Source organism: Monodelphis domestica, chromosome 8 (genome assembly GCF_027887165.1).
Source record: "Monodelphis domestica isolate mMonDom1 chromosome 8, mMonDom1.pri, whole genome shotgun sequence".
Lineage (NCBI taxonomy): Eukaryota > Metazoa > Chordata > Mammalia > Didelphimorphia > Didelphidae > Monodelphis > Monodelphis domestica.
This window is the reverse complement of record NC_077234.1, coordinates 49,226,214-49,244,177: the sequence shown is the minus strand read 5'-3', so window position 1 is coordinate 49,244,177 and position 17,964 is coordinate 49,226,214. Positions and strand designations below refer to the sequence as shown.

The window sequence follows — 17,964 nt, the reverse complement described above, 5'->3', positions numbered from 1 at the left end:
TACTATTGCTTTTCACTTGAGGAAATAGACTCCAAAATATGTTGTCACTTGTGAAATTCGGGTCTTTCTGATTCCCAGACCAGCCCTCACTCCTCTGAGTTGCTCTTTTCTATCAATCAGTCTACCCTCCACTCTTGACTTGTCCTTGCCCAGAAAGCAGAGAAAAATCACCCAAGTAGGTGATGTGAAATCCAGGATTTTTTTTCTCAAACAAAGCCACTAGCTCACCTCACATCCTTCTGTCAAGGCCAATTAGTGTCTGAAGACCAAAACACATTCTTTAGAAGAGGGAGAAAGAGTTGGGACAAAGCCTCACATTCTTCTGAATGGTTACACACAAATGCCCTTGAGAGCAACTCAAAGGGCTGGAAACCGGGACCTTGGCAGCTCCTCATCTTTCTCCATCCTCTTCCCTCCAGCACTGGAAAAAGTACTATGGAGTTTAAATTTATAAAGAAACTTTAAAGCTGTTTTTTTCTGATTGTTGACAGTGTGGGGCTTGGTGTATGTATAGATATGTGTGTGTGTGTATTTGTACAGTGTATCTGTGAGTGTCTGTGTATATATACATATATATTTATAAAATGATTCATTACCTAATAGTTCTTTATAAATATAATCATTCACTGTAAATATGATTTGTTCTAAATATAACATGAATTACAATGTATGTTTATTATATTATTTTATATCATTATCATATATATTTATTATATAATTATAACTATAATAAATATATTTCATTATCTAATGAAAGCTACATGTATAATATAACTCAGCTATACCATATGTATAATATGTGTATAATATACATAATATTACATGTATAGCATAATGCATTATATCATCAAGATATAATACAAAATGTCATTACCATAATTAAAGGCAACGTGGCAAACCAGATGGGCTGGCTTCAGAGGTCACAAGATCAGTTTAGGTCCTACCTTTGGCAAATCTTATGTGTACAATCAAGGTTACCTTGTTTCTCTGAGCAGCAGATAACTCTCTAAAACAGAACTTAATTGGGGGTCCCCCAACTTGCTTTTTAAAATATTTTGATGAATGCATTTCAACTTAATTGGTTTCCTTTTGTATTTTATTTTATGCATTTAAAAACTTTGTTTTGAGATGGGGCTCATAGGCTTCCTGAGACTTCCAAAGGGATCTGTGGCACAAAAAAAAAAGGCAAAGAACACCTCTTCTAAGACTGTTACAGATGAGGTGCTGAGATGCCTCACTGAGGGGCATTTCCACACTGGGAATGCCCCACAGGTCCTGGGATTGCACCTCCTCTCCCTCCCACAATGATTTTTATTCCACAGGAGGAAAGGAGTCAGTGTTTAAGAAGTGATGGCATACCAGTGAATTTAACTGTACAAACTCTACTAGAGGGGAAAATAGGAGTCAGAGACCTCCTAACTGGGACCTAAAAGAGAAAACACCTGATTGATATGAAACAGAGGAATGTGACAGTTTGGGCAAAAAAAGTAATTCTGAAAGACCAGATCTCATAACCCTTTAAGTGTGTGATCTTCTGTGAACTTCCTACATTTTGTCTGCTGATCTTTAATGAAATGGATCAGATCCCTCCCATGCCTTTCATTAGTGTGAGTTCCACCACCCTGGACTTAGGCTGGAAGATGCTAAAGGCAGAAATTGTACATTCTACAAGTTCCACTGAAGTGTAAACCACCCAATACTTTTTGGGTGAGTCACAATTAGAAAGGTTCACTGCTTTCCTCTACACTTTTCGAGGAGAAATGATAAGAATTCATGTTGTTGTTCACTTGTTTTCAGTTGTGTCTGACTTTTTCTGATCCCATTTTGAGATTTTTTTGACAAAGATACTGGATTGGTTTGCCAGTTCCTTCTCCAGCTCATTTTATAGAAGAGGAAACTGAGGCAAACAGGGTTCAGTGATTTATCCAGGATCTCACAGCTAGTAAGTATCTGAGGCTGGATTTGAATTCATGAAAATGAATCTTCCCAATTCCAAGCCCAGCATTCTATCTACTGTACCACTCACTTAGCAACCTATCAAGAATGAATATTTCTTTTTAATCACCCAGACAGTAACAAGATCCTGGATTTAGAAGGGACCTCAGAATCCATCTAGTCCAGTCTCCTCCTTTTATATATATATGAGGAAGCTCGACTCCCAGGGAGATCAAGATGGGATTTGAACCAGGTCTTCTGACTTCAGAAACAGTGCTCTTTCCACTGTCCCACATTGATTGCCTGACAAATTCTTGAAGCTCCAAATAATAAGGAAATAACAAAAGTAACTTGTTTTTATAAAACACTTAGAGGTTTGCAATATAATTTCCCCACAACAACTCTATGAGGTAGACAGGGAAAATATTTACTATCCCTATTTAATAGATAAGGAAAGGAAGGCTCTGAGAAGTTGGAATTTAAAGTTGGATCTTAGATAAGTAGCCTGATACTACAGACTAGTTTCTGGAGGTTTTTAAGGAAGTAGAAGGACAAATTATAGGAAGTTTTCAAATTTCATATTCATCCTCAGTCTCAAACTTAGATCTGATATTTAGTGTAAGTCATACGATACATTAGCATGTCATCTTATAATTGCCTCTTCTATTTCTTTAGAGTAAGTTTTATTGATACCTTTTATTTTTTACATCACATTCACTTCTGGAAGTACCCCCTTTCCTCCTCCCAATCTCCCCACCCTACTCCATGCATCCTCTTTTAGGAATGCAGATATAGCACCCTCCCTGAAAAGGATCCCAAAGTCCATCTGGATAGGAAACAGGGCTGGGTGCTTTTAAACAGGTGGTAGATGAGACAAGTCCTCCAGTTTGTGGCATCACTGCCAGCCAGCTAGAAGAGGACACACATGTTGGAAAAGTACATAAATTAAAAGTGGATAATTACCCAACAACTCCATTTCTGCCTTGGAAAGTGGGCACCATTGTTGCCAGCTATCCAACAGTATCTCCATAGTTGCTAGTTTCCCACCCTGCTCAGCACCTCGAGGATGCTATGCTGTTCTGTGACTAATTACTATATCTGAGCAGCCAAGTGGAAGGATGAGAAACTCTTGGAGCTGCCTCTGTTTTCAAAACAGGTGCCCTCTGGTCCACCTGCTTCAGACACACCCTCAGACCTGGCAGGATCAGAGCAATTATGCTATCTGGAATTGTATGCATTAAAATGATTGGGATTAGAACTGCCTGAGCTTGTCAGATTAAATAAAGCTGCTAGACTGAAAGATACGTGGTCACTGGTGTATAGTTCCTAGGGCTTCAGTCATGAAAGCAAAAAGCATGTTGATAATTAGAACCAGAGAGTGGCCCGGGGCACTTTGTCTTAGCGAGAGGACTTGAACTCAGTACTTCTTGGCTCCAAGGTAAGTTCTCTCTTCCCTACTTCATTCTCTCCCTCTCTCTTTTCTCCTCCTTTTTCTCCCTCTCTCCTCCCTCTTAGTCTCCTGTTTTCTCTCCTCCTCCCTCTCTCAATTTCTCTCTTTTCCCTGTCTTGTCCCTTCTCCTCCCTCTCTCTTTCCCCATCTTCCTCTCTTTCTCTTCCCTTTTCTTTCCTACTCCTTTCAATATTATTTTAAATCATTCCAATTCAGCACAAGATACAGAAAAAGCAACATCTAGCCTTTAAAAATTAACTGATTAAAGATGAAAATGTGCTTGAACTCAAAAAAAACAATATATAATAATGAAAAGTGTATGAATTCAAAATATTTACTGGCATGTCTGTTATCAATCTGAATTAAAGAAAATTATCAGTGTAGCAATAAGAAAGGATCTTGGACTAAGGCAAGGAGATTGCAGTGTGATGTTCCCACACAGCACTGAATGCAGAGGTTCCCATGAAGAACAGAGGAGACAGGATTTAAATAAACAGAGAGGGAGTCCCATGGAAAACTTAACCCCTTGAAGCTGTAACATAAATTGGTTTGTATAACAACCAAAAGTCCAAAGAGAAAGGATTGGGAGACTCCAGACATTTGTTGTTAGTTTCTTTCTTCTCCTTCTCTACCTCCTTCTTCCTTCTTTTTAACTGGTTTCAAATGAACTCTTTTCTGATTCTGATCATCCTCAGATTCTGAGATCTGAGCAAGATCAGCAGGTCGTAGTCATTGGCATTTAACATCTGTAATCACTCGTAATTTTACAAAGTCAGAGGCATGTCTGTGGGAAGCAAAGAATGGCCCTTTTGGGGCTAAAATTGCTAAGGATGTAAAAAGGTTGCTAGTTTCCCAGAACTTCTATAGCTCTGTGGGGAGGAGGGAAGTAGTTTGTCTCCTGAGCTTCTCATTTTACCTGTCCCTGTGTTCATGGCTCTCAGATTAGCTACTGCCTTATTCTCTACCCTTGTGGAATTGTATGCATCTCAGAATTATTTTATCAGGTGAATGAATGAATACAGCATATAATAAGCCCTTAGGAAATGCTTTCTGCATACATTAAGCAGAGGAGGAATCTTGGTGAAAGCCCAATGGCCAGGGATCTCAAGATCATGCCTGGTGGAAGTCAGTTGAAGGAACTGGAGATGTTTAGCTCAGAGAAAAAGAAAAATTAAAAGGGGCATGATTGAGGGAAGGGCTGTCAGGTTTGTTTGGCTTATTCCATTTGGTCCCAGAAGACACAACCAAGAAACACTGGTGAGTGGATGCTTTAGGTATTTTGTCAGTTTAAAAAAATCTAACAATTAAAGCTGTCCAAAAGTGGAAAGAGTTGCTTTGGGAGGTATTGAGCTCCCCATCCCTGAAAGTCTTTATCAAAGGCAAAATGATCCCATTAAGTATGTTGTCCAGGAGATTTTTTTACTAGATATGGGCTGGTCTGTGAGACTACTTCCAACATTAAGATTCCATGATTCTGTCATACAATTAAGAAAAGGACTTGGGAGTTCTTGTTTCTGAATTATATTTTACATTTTAGCAGAAATTCTTTTTTTAAAGTTATTTCTATCTTTTGTTTTTATATCACCTTCATTTCAAACACATTCCACTTCCTTTCCTCTTCCTACTACCCTGCCCCACCCAGAAAATTATCTTGTATAACAAAGAATTAAAAAAATAGGGTTGTTAAGGGAGGGAGTTCAAAGTCCTGTCTCCCATCTTTGCAAAGGAAGGGGAGGAAGTATCTCCTCATCTCTTCTTCAAGGCCAGGTATGGATTTTATAATTGCATAGTATTCAGTGCTATTTTTTTCTTTCCACTTTTATTGTTGTCATGTGTATTATTTTCCTGATTCCTGCTCACTTTATTTTCCATCAATTCATATGTCATTCCAAGCTTCTGAGGTTTTTCTTCTGGCATAGTAATGTTTCTTTAAATTCATGTATACAATTTGTTTCTCCACCCCAATTGATGATCTACTTTGTTTCCAGTTATGTGCTACTGAAAAAAATAGTAGCTGATTTTCAATCTTTTGCCTCAGATGCCTTAGTACAAGAGTCTCAGCCATTGTATTAGATTAGTCTTATTTTTCACTAGTGCCATCCCTTCCTACTTCTTTCAAAACTTTTTCTTGCTTTTTGGTTTGAATACTCTGAATTACAAATTTCCATCCATTTGTCTAAAACCTTAGATTTTGTTCTTTTGTCCTATGAACTTAGTTGAGGATAATATATTCTATTCTCTGTACATACTATGTCCAAAAAGGATGCCTCTGGTGTTTTCAGGGTATCTATTGACCCTAATGGTAGTGGAACAGAGACAATTATCCCTAGTTGATAGACTCCAAACCCTGATCTCCAGATCTCTTATCCAAACTGAAAAACAGATTCCCAATTGGATTTCTTTTTTAATAATATTTTATTCCCCCTCCCCCCATCATATGCCCAATCAAAATTCTAACAATCTTTTCAAGCATGGGAAAAGCCATGTGGTGGTGATGGAGCAGATTGAATTTAGGATTTGTTTGGGGGAAAAGCTGGGGCTTAAAAGTTTTAGGGAAAGAACTGCCTACATGCAGCCTGCTTGCTCTGACTTCTTTCTTCCTATCCCCAGGGCCCAAGCTGCTGCCTGTTCTTGTTTTTAGAAAGGGGGAACAATGATCTCTGGTCTGTCGCTAGCTCAACATGCTTTCCTTTGCAACCTGTCATATTTCTAATCAGGAAAAAATTTGTATAGATGAGATCGAGAGGTTGTTTTGCCTGTTCATATATTTATGGTTTGATTTGCAAATTTTAGAAGATTTAAAGGATTAGCTCCAAATCTCATATCTCTTCTTCCACTTGCTAACCTTGAGGAAGTCTTGCTTTTCTTCTTAAGACCTCAGTTTCCTCATCTGTAAAATGAAGGGGTTAGACTAAGTGATCTCTGAGATGCTTTCCATCTACAATCTGATCCTGTGAAACAATAAAACTGCCAGAGAGAGCACGCACATTTTCTGTTCTAGTAAGGGATTAAGAACCAGACTCCCTTCAACTAAGAGTCAAAAACATACTAGACTTATATGCACTGGCTGTGCATCCAGTGATCAGCGTTGGCCAATTTATATTTGTTTTGTGATTTAGTACTAAGCTTTACTGGCTGGGTTAGAAATTTTAGCAAGCTTAGGCAAGAGGAATGAATTGCCTACATCATTTGGAATTCTAGAGGACTGGGTTGTTTCTTGGTGAGTCCATACAGTGTACACAGCACCCAAACAGGAAAAACCATTTCATTGCCTCTCTTTCTTAATTTCTCTTTATTATCCTCCCTGGCTGAATAAGACAAGACGTATTTCATTAAATGCCTTGAATGAGTGCATCTCAGAGTTGGTTAATTCCCAATGAAATTACATGCTATTGGTGAGCAATCAGAATTTTCCGTAATGTAGCTAAAAACTTGTCCCTAAAATCTATTCATGTTCATTCTTTCTACTTTCCCTTTCAGGTGGGGACCAGGGTTTGCTGAACACCTTCTTTAGCAGTTGGGCAACAACAGATATCCGAAAGCACCTGCCATTTATTTATAACCTAAGCAGCATTTCTATATATTCCTACCTCCCAGCATTTAAAGCGTAAGTAGAAACTAAGTCCCAGCTTTTGCTCAGTGTGGGGATGGTGGGGGCTCCAAGAGAGGGTTACAATTAAGCTTGTACAAGCTTAGTGTATGTAAGGGGGTGAGGATGGATGTTTTCAGAAAGTCTTCATAGACACCAAAACACATTTAGTCCCATGTTAATCTGTAGTCTTGTTGCCACTTGATCACTTACTTTGGGAATAGGTAAGACTTCTTATGAAGAGATTCTTCACCAAAAAAGTGAGAAAAAAACAACAATAAAGTGGAGCATAGCATTACCAGATCTCAAGCAGTGTCAGTTAGCAGTAATCCTTATAACTATTTGTGATGATGTTTATTTGTGATGTTTAAAAAATAGGAAAGTAAATCAATAGAACAGAAAAGACGTTAGCCAATATAATAATCTATTGGTCTCTAAGCCCCCAAACACAAAGTAATGAGGGAAAGGCTCAGTATTCTATAAGAACCACTAGGAAAACTAGAAGGCACCATTTTCCAGATGCCACAAGAGGTTCCCTGCAGGTAAAAGGGGTGACTAGACCTTCTGTATTTCTAGTTTTGGTCCCAGAGTTGATTCCTCTCCTAACTCAATTTCCTCATCTGCAAAAAGGACATAACAATAGCACTTATTTTCCAGCTCTTGTGAAGCTCTTGTGAAGATCAAATGAGATATCATATGTAAAGGACTCTATAAACCTTAAACCACTTTATAAGTGCTAAATAATGTTTGTTATTATAATTATTATGCCCTTAGGAGCATAGACCCCATCACTAGTACCAGCCACTCGAGTTGGTTCCACCAGTCTTGAACCAGTGGGGTAAACTCTGACATTACTGTCTTTTATGTAAACCCACCAGCACCTTTGTCCATTCTCATACAACAACACAAAGTATATGGGCTTCTAACAAAATTGCTCCTCAGATACAGTAGATGGTAGCATAGAATAACTCTTTTTTTTTCTTTTCATCTAAGCAAGTATCTCTGGTCCACATTCCATTGAGAAGGGCTTTCATTGGCAGCATCTATGCTTCCACCAAACAAAGCGCTGATTTTCTCTTACATATTGTTGTTCAAATGTTCAGTTGTATCTGACTCTTCATGACTCCAAGTACATTGCCATTTCTTTCTCCAGTGAATTAGGGCACACAGAGGTTAACTGACTTGTCCAGGGTCACACAGTTAGTGAGAGTCTGAGGTTGAATTTAAAGTCAGATCTTCTTTATTCCAGACCCAGTATTCTATCTACTAAGCCACCTACCTGCCTACATTTTCTTATATTCCTTCTCCTAGACTCTTCTATGTATTGTTTTTGGGTGTCAACTAATTTCTCTAGCCAGAAATAATGTGCTACAATAGAATAAGTGTAGACAGTGGAACTTTCTTGGGGCACAAAATGTATGAAATGTTTCATCTCTCACCCTTGTTGTTATGGCTTTTGCCCTTCTGCCTGACCTTAAATGCTGACTTCCATCTCCAGTTACAAAGCCTCATCAGCATCCCTCAGATCAAGATTATGGATTTCTGATCATGTTCCTTCTTAGTTCTACAAAATAGAGGGAGTGACCATTGATTAACTTGGCTGATGGTTCTCTCATTTGTTTTCTACTTGAAGTCATGTGGTCTTATGGAAAAGAAAACTTAAGTTGAGGTCGGAAGATCTGGGCTCCAAACCTGGCTTTGCCCATTACTCATGAGCAGCTTCACCCCGTACAAGTAGCTTCTTCTCAGCATCTCATGTCTTTACTCCCAGAATGAGGGAATGAACTAAATGATTTTTAAGGTTCTTTCTAGCTCTAAAATCATATAATTATATTTAACTCTTCCTTTCTGCACGTAAGCAAACAATAAATTCTCAAACAGGAGCAGACAATGAATACATCTAAGGAGCCTGATTTACTCAAAGAAATCTGTGTCTCAAAGTCCACAGACCACCTTTGCTTGGACCTCATGCTTTTAATCCTGGGCTGACTTTATTCTACATTGTCTTCTCCTTACAGTACTCCCATGAGTCCAGACACCCTGGTCTCCTGTCCCGTTTAAATTTACTTAATTCTGAAGTTCCTTTTGCATATAAAGTCAGTCTTATATGTATCAGAGGATCGTATATTAAAAGCTGGAAAGGTTATCAGAGACCACCAAGACTCACTGCTCAAAAGAGTTTTCACACTGGAGTCGATTCCCATATTCAAATTCTGCCTCTGAACCTGTGATATCTTGACAAATCAGTTTCATCATCATAAGATCAGGACGTTGGAGCTGATGACTTCTGAGGCTCCCTTCCAGCTTTAGATCTATGACCAGGAAGATAGTCCCAGAGAAAATAAGGATTTGCCCCATGTCACCCCAATAGGCAGTGAGGTGGCACATAGAGCACCAAACCAGGTGTCAGAAAGATTCATCTTCCCGAGTTCAAAACTGACCCTGACTAGCTGTATAACCCTGAACAAGTCACTTTACACCACCTGCCTCAGTTTCCTCATCTGTAAAATGAATTGGAGAAGGAAATGGCAAACCATTTCAGTATCATTGCCAAGAAACCCCAAATGGGGTCATAAATGGGGGCATAACTCAAACAATTTAACAACACACAAAGAGCAAGTAGTGGATATGAGATTTGAACCCAGGTCCTCTGGTTCCACTGTCTACACTTATTCTATTGTAGCACATTATTTCTGGCTAGAGAAATTAGTTGACACCCAAAAACAATACATAGAATAGCAAGAAACATTCTTTCAATTCTGTGGTGGAAGACGGAGATAGTAATACATCAATATAGCTTTTATAACATCTATGAAAACAACAAGAGCAATAGTAGAGATATGTTGTAAAAATCCCCAGGGCTTCTTGACTCTTCTAACAGGTTGTGGCTCAGGGAAAAACTGGTAGCCTGCTGAGTTATTTTCTTCATTCCATCAAAATATAATTTGTTTGTAACCCAGAGAATCCCCTTACCTTCATGCCCCCCTGTCTGTAATTCTCCCAAGGGAAGTGAAACCAGTTTGTTCTGGCTCTTCCACATTCCATGTGGTAAAGTCAGGGCCAGCTTATGTTAGAAAATTGTATTGCCAGGAAATTTTATTCTCCATAGCCTCTAGATATTTATTTTCTGATCATTGAGGTTGTATATGTTCCAGAAAAGGCTTAACATTTCTTTTGGATAGTAACCTAACCCAAAGGGGACCCAGGGGTGCTGATTCTCCAGCCTTTCCTAGGGTACATAAATGCCAGTGTCTTACCTCTTATTATACAATAAGTCTAGAATGTTTTCTCCCCCTTCTTAGCTCAAGATAGAATCTAAACTACCTTATCATTTCTCTAGATCAGAAGTTCTTAACCCTGAGATCAACAAACTGCACCATAGTGTCCTTAAATAGATTTCACGGAGCTCATGAATTTGGATGAGGCAAAACAAAATGACATTTTTATTTTCACTAACCTCTAACTGAAATAGAACATTTTCTTCAGTGAATGTCAGCACAGGCCACAAGTGCTATTAGGCTTCACCAGACTGCCAAAAATTGGTCTATGACAACCAAAAAAGAAGTTAAGAACTCTTGTGCTAGTTTACTATTGTACAGAATGTAATGTCACTTGATAATTCAGAACATCCAGGCTGGCTCTGCCCAAACCAAGCTAGACTATAATAATGAGATCCTCGAGCCCAGTGCAAAAAGAAACTTTAGGTTCACATTTGAAAATGACTCCATCTTATTCGAGCATTCAAAATATCCTTTTACAAAGATGAACTAAAATGATTCCAAATTCTAGAACTCATCAAAAAAATCAAATTATCACTGGTTCACCATAACATTAAAATCACTGTTAACAGTCAAAATCATCATATACTACTATCTATGACAATATTAAAATCTAAATTTTTTAAAAGTAAAATTTAGTAAACAAGTAATCAGTGTTGATGATTTAAAACAGCCGGAGGAGAATTCACCTGAGCAACAAAAATTAGTGACTTTTCTTTGTTGGTGGGCATCGTTTCATTTTAGTCTGTTCTCCCAGTGTCTAGCATCTTGCCTGGCACATATATACTTAATTAATGTGGTACTGATCTGTGATTTCATGGGTGCAAGGAGCTTTCTCAATCCAGATCTGAAATCTTGGTTTCCTTCATAGGATCAAGATGGGCATCATTCAGAACATTTCCTCCACTTGTGCAGATCCCTATCTGTGGCTTTTTCTCCTGTCGGATTTTCATCTTGTATTTTTTTTTCTATAAATCTTCCTTGGAGAAGCTCTTTACAATACTTTTGTTGTATCCTTTAATTTCTCATGGAGCAGAGATTAGCCATTTGGTTCATCCTTCTCTTGTTCTTCCCAATCTCATTCTACTGCCAGTGTCCCTTTGTCCAGTCATATGCATCCCCAGTGATGACCTTTACACCATTTTTTCATGCAAGTCATGGCTGGCAACCTGCCAGAGTGTGCTTATGCTCCTTTCTGTTGTCCTTTACATTAATTTTAATTCTTCTAATTGTTCCATGGTTTGTGTGGCATCACCAAGTCAATGTGAGTTAAAAAGGTATAAGTCTACTCTCGGACCCTGGGCAAGTCATTTATTTAACCCTGTTTGCCTAGCTCTTGCACTTGTCTTAATATTTATTACTAAGATAGAAGGTATTTAAACTCTTCAGAAGTTTATATTTTGGAAATTCCAAGACATTGTTTTCATTTTACCATGTGGATTAACTTGAACCTTGGTTCAAAGATGGTAATCCTGCCACATGTTTATATCATTAGTGCTTCTATCTCTGAAGTTTTTTCACCTGTATCCCTTTGTATATAGAATGTGGCATAAATGTTAAAAGGTGTGTTTGACCGGTTTTTAAAAAATTGCTTTTCAGTTGTTGTTGTTGTCATTCAACCATTTCAGACTCTTCAAGACCCTATTTGGGGTTTTCTTGGCAAAGATTCTAGACTGGTTTGCCATTTCCTTCTCCAGCTCATTTGATAAATGAGGAAACTGAGGCCAAAAGAGTTAAGTGACTTGTCCAGGGTTATGTAGCTAAGTACCTGAGGCCTGATTTGAACTCAGGAAGATGAGTCTTACTGATTCCAAACCCAGCACTTCATCTCTTGTGCCACTTAGCTGCCCTATGGCACTAGTGGTTGTACCAAAAGATTAAAGGATCATGGATTCTATGGTAAAAGCCAGGCAAAATCTAAACCCCCTTTTTTGCAGATGAGGAAACTGAGGCCCAATAAATTTAAATGGTTTGCTCATGGTCACTTAGCTAATAAGTGATACAGGTGGGTCTTGAACTCATGTCTCTTGCCTATGATATCCATAAATTCTGTCATATTATTCTTTTTCCCTATAATCGGAAGTCCTAAGTCCAAATCTGGCCATAGACTCTGGACAAGTCATTTAATCACTGCCTGCCTCAGTTTCCTCAATTGTAAAATAAGGAATTCATAATAGCATCCGCCTTCCGGGGTTGTTATAACAATCAAATGAGACAGTATTTGTAAATCAAAGTGCTTAATAATTGTTTGCTCTCTGGTCAGCCCTTGCTCTTTATTCTCCCCTGTGACACTGTCATTCAATCATCTGTCATGGACCAGATTCTATGCTAAGGGTTGGGGATACAATGACAACAACAGTAAAACAATTCCTTCCTCCAAGAGCTTAAATGTGGGGGAAGAACATGCAGAGAGATAAGTAGATACAAGATGTGCAGAATGAAAACTGAAGACTTTGGAGTGTAGGGAAAAGCTTTCATTAAATCATTAGCCATCCCTGGCTTTCCTCTAATTAACTTCATGCCCATCCTTGCCCCTATGACTGAGGACACAAACAATCTAATAGCCCCACTCGAGTTTCCTTTGCGTGGCTATGTAACAGTCCATCTAGGACTGTGTTTGAGGAACAACCAACTAACGATTGAATGTCTGTCGCTTGGATATCTGGAGTCCTGATGTCTACTCCAGGGCTTTGGCAATCGGGGACAGAGAAATCTAGGTCATCCTGCCCCCATGTGCAAGCATATTCCCTCTGCTCGCAAATACTGGTGGGCATGGAATTCAGAGGTGCCTGCCATCATCATCCAGATTCCAAAGAAATCCTTTCTCTTTCCTCCACTATTTCTTATTCGCTTCCAGTTTTAAACAGTCCTGCATTCAAATCCAGCTCTGATCTTCCGCAGTGGTTAACTAGGAGAGTCATCCATTAAATTCTATCTGCTCTTTGGGTGACTCCAGGTTGCTCAAGGATTACTCGGACAGCTAAGCTAAGCAGGATTGTCACTGGCTTCCACTCAAGCTCTGTCTTGTGATCTGGACGTCCCTTTTCAGATTCCGTTTGTTTTAAAATTAGAACATTTATTTTAAGAAATACATGCAAGCCGAGACAAATCCTTAACACTGAGTCAGAGGAGATGGCCATGGGCAATTTAAACGCTATTGTGATGTCTGCCCAATTCTTGTTCTTCCCCCAGCCCCAACACCCCCAACTGTTGAGTCTCATAAATTCTTTGATGAGTCAGTAGCTCTCCTTGCTAGCCTTGTTTCTAAACTGAGGTCACTTGAATTTTCTTATCTCATGACATCCACATTTCTCCCCTTCCTCTGGCCTCAATGGACTATGAAACCAAAGGTTTTACTTCTACCAGAGTAATGCAAATTCTTCCCCTTTCAGAATGTGGAGTTCGAATGTATGCCTTTTGAGGGCAGAAAACACATTGCTGCATCTGTTTCACAGTTAGCTTAGATGACACAGTGAATAGAACCTGGGGTCTAGAGTGAGGAAGACTTGAGTTCAAAGGCTTCAGACACTTCATAGTTGTGTGACCTTGGGCAAGTCACTTAACCCATGACTCAGTTTCCTCATGTAAAATGAGGATTGTAATAGCATCTACCTCCCAGGGTTGTCCCAATGATTAAAATGAGTACATATTTGTAAAGCACATTCCTGGCACATATTAGATACTTAATGAATGTTTCCTTCTGTGCCCATCCAACACACGCAGTAGGTACTTTGTTTGCTTGCCATGTTTTATTAGATTTAGTGGATGATTGTTGTTGTTCAGTTGTTTCAGACTCTGTGACCCCACTGGAGGTTTTCTTGGCAAAGATACTGGAGTGGTTTGCTATTTCCTTCTCCAGCAAATTTTATAGATGAAGAAACTGAGGCAAATAAGGTTAAATGACTTGCTCAGGAAGATGAGCCTTCCTGTCTCCATATCTAGTGCTCTATCCACTGTGCCACTTAGCTGCCCTTTTAGTGGGTAAGATATAAACTGAAAAATAGATAAGATTGTATTGACCTTTATTGGACTTATAACCTCTGAGTATAGTTTGGTTTTGTTTTTTAAAACCTTACCTTCCATCTTAGAATCAATATTGTGTATTGGTTCCAAGGCAGAAGAGCAATAAGGGCTAGGCAGTTGGAATTAAGTGATTTGTCCAGGGTTACATAGCTAGGAATTATCTAAAGTCACATTTGAACCCAGCACCTCCCATCTCCAAGTCTGACTCTCAAGGCGTTAAGCCATCTAGTTGCTCCTTGCAAACACTTTTCTTTTTCCTGCTTGTCTCATCATCCCTCTTTGGTATGATTTCTCTAAATGAGCCTGTTTCCTCATCTATAAAGTAGGAATTTATAAACATTTATCATACACTTAAGGGGACAAACAATGTGGGGAAGCCAGAGAACACTCAGAACTTTCCAACTAGATTTCTTCTATAAAAAGTCACTTCAACTGACCTTTGAAGGCAGAGGCTGAGAAGAAAGGAAGAGCATCCAGGGTTTGCTGGAGTGGGGGCTTGGAAATCACCAGACATTTGTGAGAAAAAGGGCTTTGGATGCCTTAGAGCACTTGGTAGGATAGTTTATTAACCGTCACCATTATGGAGGACATCCTCTCCTTTCTCTGAGGCACTTACCTCTTCTCAAGGACCATTTCTACTCAGAGAAGACTCAGGGTTTTTTTTTTCTCTTAGCTTTTCTGCTTAGGTTCCTTTTCAATGCTTTAAGGAGTTTTGCTATTTGTGAATTATGAGGAAATAAACCAGCCTTTAAAATAATGAGACAAAGTTTTAGGAAACACAGAGGCTAGGCTAACCTTGTTCTTCTCTTCCAATGTAGCAGAGGGAAGCCTTGATTTGTCATCTCCCTTTAATTCTCTCTATTTCCTGATGGACAGCTCCCCATCAAGGTCCTTTCTCACATCTTTCCCCTGCAATCCTCCCCATTACTCAGGTTCAAATTGCGATGAGTAAGACCCACATGGGCACTCAGAGAGGAACAATAGGTGTTACTAGGCCCATGGGGCCAACCAAGAAGGATTCATTTTCCTCTCTGAAGAAATAGAAGGCAGATCAATGCCCCTTCTAAGAATCCTCCTCTGTCCTCCAGGAAGGTCACTTAGGTTGAATTCTCTCTAAAAAGCAAGATAGAAAACACTTTCAAATAAACCACGTGGGGCTCCACATTGAGAAATGCAAGATAATTTCCCATCTAGATCACAAAAATTTTGGTTTTCTGCAGAAATCTCTCTCAGAACAAGCTGGTACAACATCTCCCACCCATCCCCTTTATTGTAAACCAGTGATAGAAGATCAAAAACTAATGATCACGTTGCATTGTGTCCCACTGGAGTGAAATCATGGTAGGAAAGAATACTGGGAGCTCTCTGGCTGTCTGTGAGGGCAGAGGGTACCCACTTTGGCAGACTACCATGATGTTACATTTCCAAACTGCCAAGTTGCATATTGGCCACATCCTTCTCAAATACAGTCATACGTAAGTATTGTTGAGTTTGAGTTACTACCACTACCACCACTACCACTGTTACTCCATATAGCCATCTCACTATGATTTATGGACTGCTTTAAGGTTTACAAAGTACTTTACAAATATTGTCATTTTTTTAAAAATCCTCGTAACAACCCTGGAAGGTAGGTGCTGTTATTATCCCCATTTTACAGTTGAAGAAAGTGAGATAGATGCAGGTAAAATGACTTGTCCAGTCTTATATCTAAGGAAGTGTCTGAGGCAGGATTGAATTTGGGGCTTCCTAGTATGTGTTTCAAATGAGTTGCATGATGAGCCAGATTCAAGGTGGCACATTCACTTAAGAGTGATGTCTGTTCCCATTGTTGCCTTCTATGTTTCCATCAAGCTGCTAGTGCCATGCCAACCCCAATCCCCCAAATTCACGTTGCACTTATTTTATACGTGCTGTCTCCCACAATAGAATTCAAGTTTCTTGAGAGCAGGAATTTTCATTTTGGGCATTGAGTCAGTGGCGCCTGGCATGTAGTAGGCAATTTCATAAATTCTTGATTGTTTGAGATTGATTCTTTGGATTTATTCTGGCCCTTCTTTCAAAATCAGGAGTTCTTAGTCTAGGATATAGGCATGGAGGATAGATTTTTAGGGATCCAGGAACTTGGATAGGAAAAGGAAATTACATTATTTCATAGGATCAATCATATGCTTTGATGGGGATATGATTGGGGATTTGATGTTAAAAGGTCACTCGATTGCAAATATGAATAACATGGAAATAGATTTTGAACAATGATACATGGATAACCCAGTAGAACTGTTTGAAGGCTCAGAGAGGGGGGAAGAAATAGTGCAGGGGCAGGGAATGGGGATCATGAATCATGGAACCATGGGAAAATATTCTAAATAAATTTTCAAAAATTTTAAATAAAAAAAGAAATAACATTATTTTTATTAACATTTAACTGAAGCTTAGCATTTCTTCCAATTAGGAATATAGTCAACAAACATTTTTCTGGGAGGAGGTTCCTTGGCTTCAGACTGCCAGGGGGATCCAAGGGGAAAAGCAAAGAACATTTGCTCTAGGATAATTTCACATTCTTCCATCATGTAGCCCAGGTTCCAGTTTCACAGGACCATGTGTTGATCTCCAAACATACCATTTCACCTCCAGGCTTTGGGCCATTGCTTTTATTTGGAATGCTCTCCTTCCTCACCTCTGTTATTTTGGAATCCTTTGTTCCTCTCCTCAGAGTTCATCTTAGGTGCTACCTCTTACATGAGACCTTTCTTGAACCCACCAATCATTGGGTATTTTCCCTACCATCCCTTTGGGAGTATTTTGTATATAGTGTCTATTTACCTGTTTGCCCTTGTTGTATTAGAGCTCCTTTAAGGGAGGAAATGTTTCATTTTTGTCTTTGTATACTCAGCATATTAGAAGCATTTAAGAAATGTTTAGTGAATTAGAATAGGGAGAAAACCCAGTTGGCTCTTTGAGCTAGAAGGGAGCTTTAGAGATCCTTTAGAATCCCTTCACTTTACTAGACAGCTGAGAAAACTGGGACACAGAAATTAAATGAGTTGCCTTAGGTCACACAGTGAGTTCATGGAAGAGTAAGAACTTTCCTAAAGGTTCAGTATGGCTCAGTATTCCATATAAGCACTTTGTCCATCACAGGGAGACAGACAAAGATTTGTTAAAAGTACAGAGTATTGAGATAATGGCATTCATGGGCTTCCAGGAGAGGCCAAGAACTAGGATATGTGTGTGTGTGTGTGTGTGTGTGTGTGTGTGTGTGTGTGTGTGTGTAAAGAGATATGCATAAATGGATGGAGGGATGGAGAGAGGGATGTGTTGATAGATAGCTAGATAAATAAGTGGATAGATTGATGAATGGAGATGAATAGATGAATGGATGATAGATGAAAAGATGGATTGATAGAGAAAGACAAATATGTAGATATAGATGTTTGTATTGATAGATAAAAATAAGGACTGATGAATAGATAGAGGGGATGGATAGATGAATAGATAGATAGATAAAGCATTTATTAAGCACTTACACTATACCAGTAACTGTGCTAAGCACTGAGCATACAAATACAATAATGAAGATCATTTCTACTCTTGAAAAGCTTACATTCTAATAGAGAAAGACAAAATATAGAGGAACCTGGAAAGCTGCTAAGGGTGGGGATGGAGTAAGGGAAAAAGAGAAAGGT

General features: G+C 39.0%; 1 protein-coding gene across 1 annotated transcript in view; it reads left to right on the top strand.

Annotated features, from left to right (window-relative positions):
• Positions 1 to 17,964, top strand: part of GYG1 (glycogenin 1) — a 47,102-nt gene that overhangs the window by 24,184 nt on the left and 4,954 nt on the right. The window contains exon 5 of the mRNA XM_007502067.3: positions 6,866 to 6,992. Within this exon, the coding sequence (XP_007502129.2) occupies positions 6,866 to 6,992 (127 nt within the window). The remainder of the gene's footprint in view (positions 1 to 6,865; positions 6,993 to 17,964) is intronic.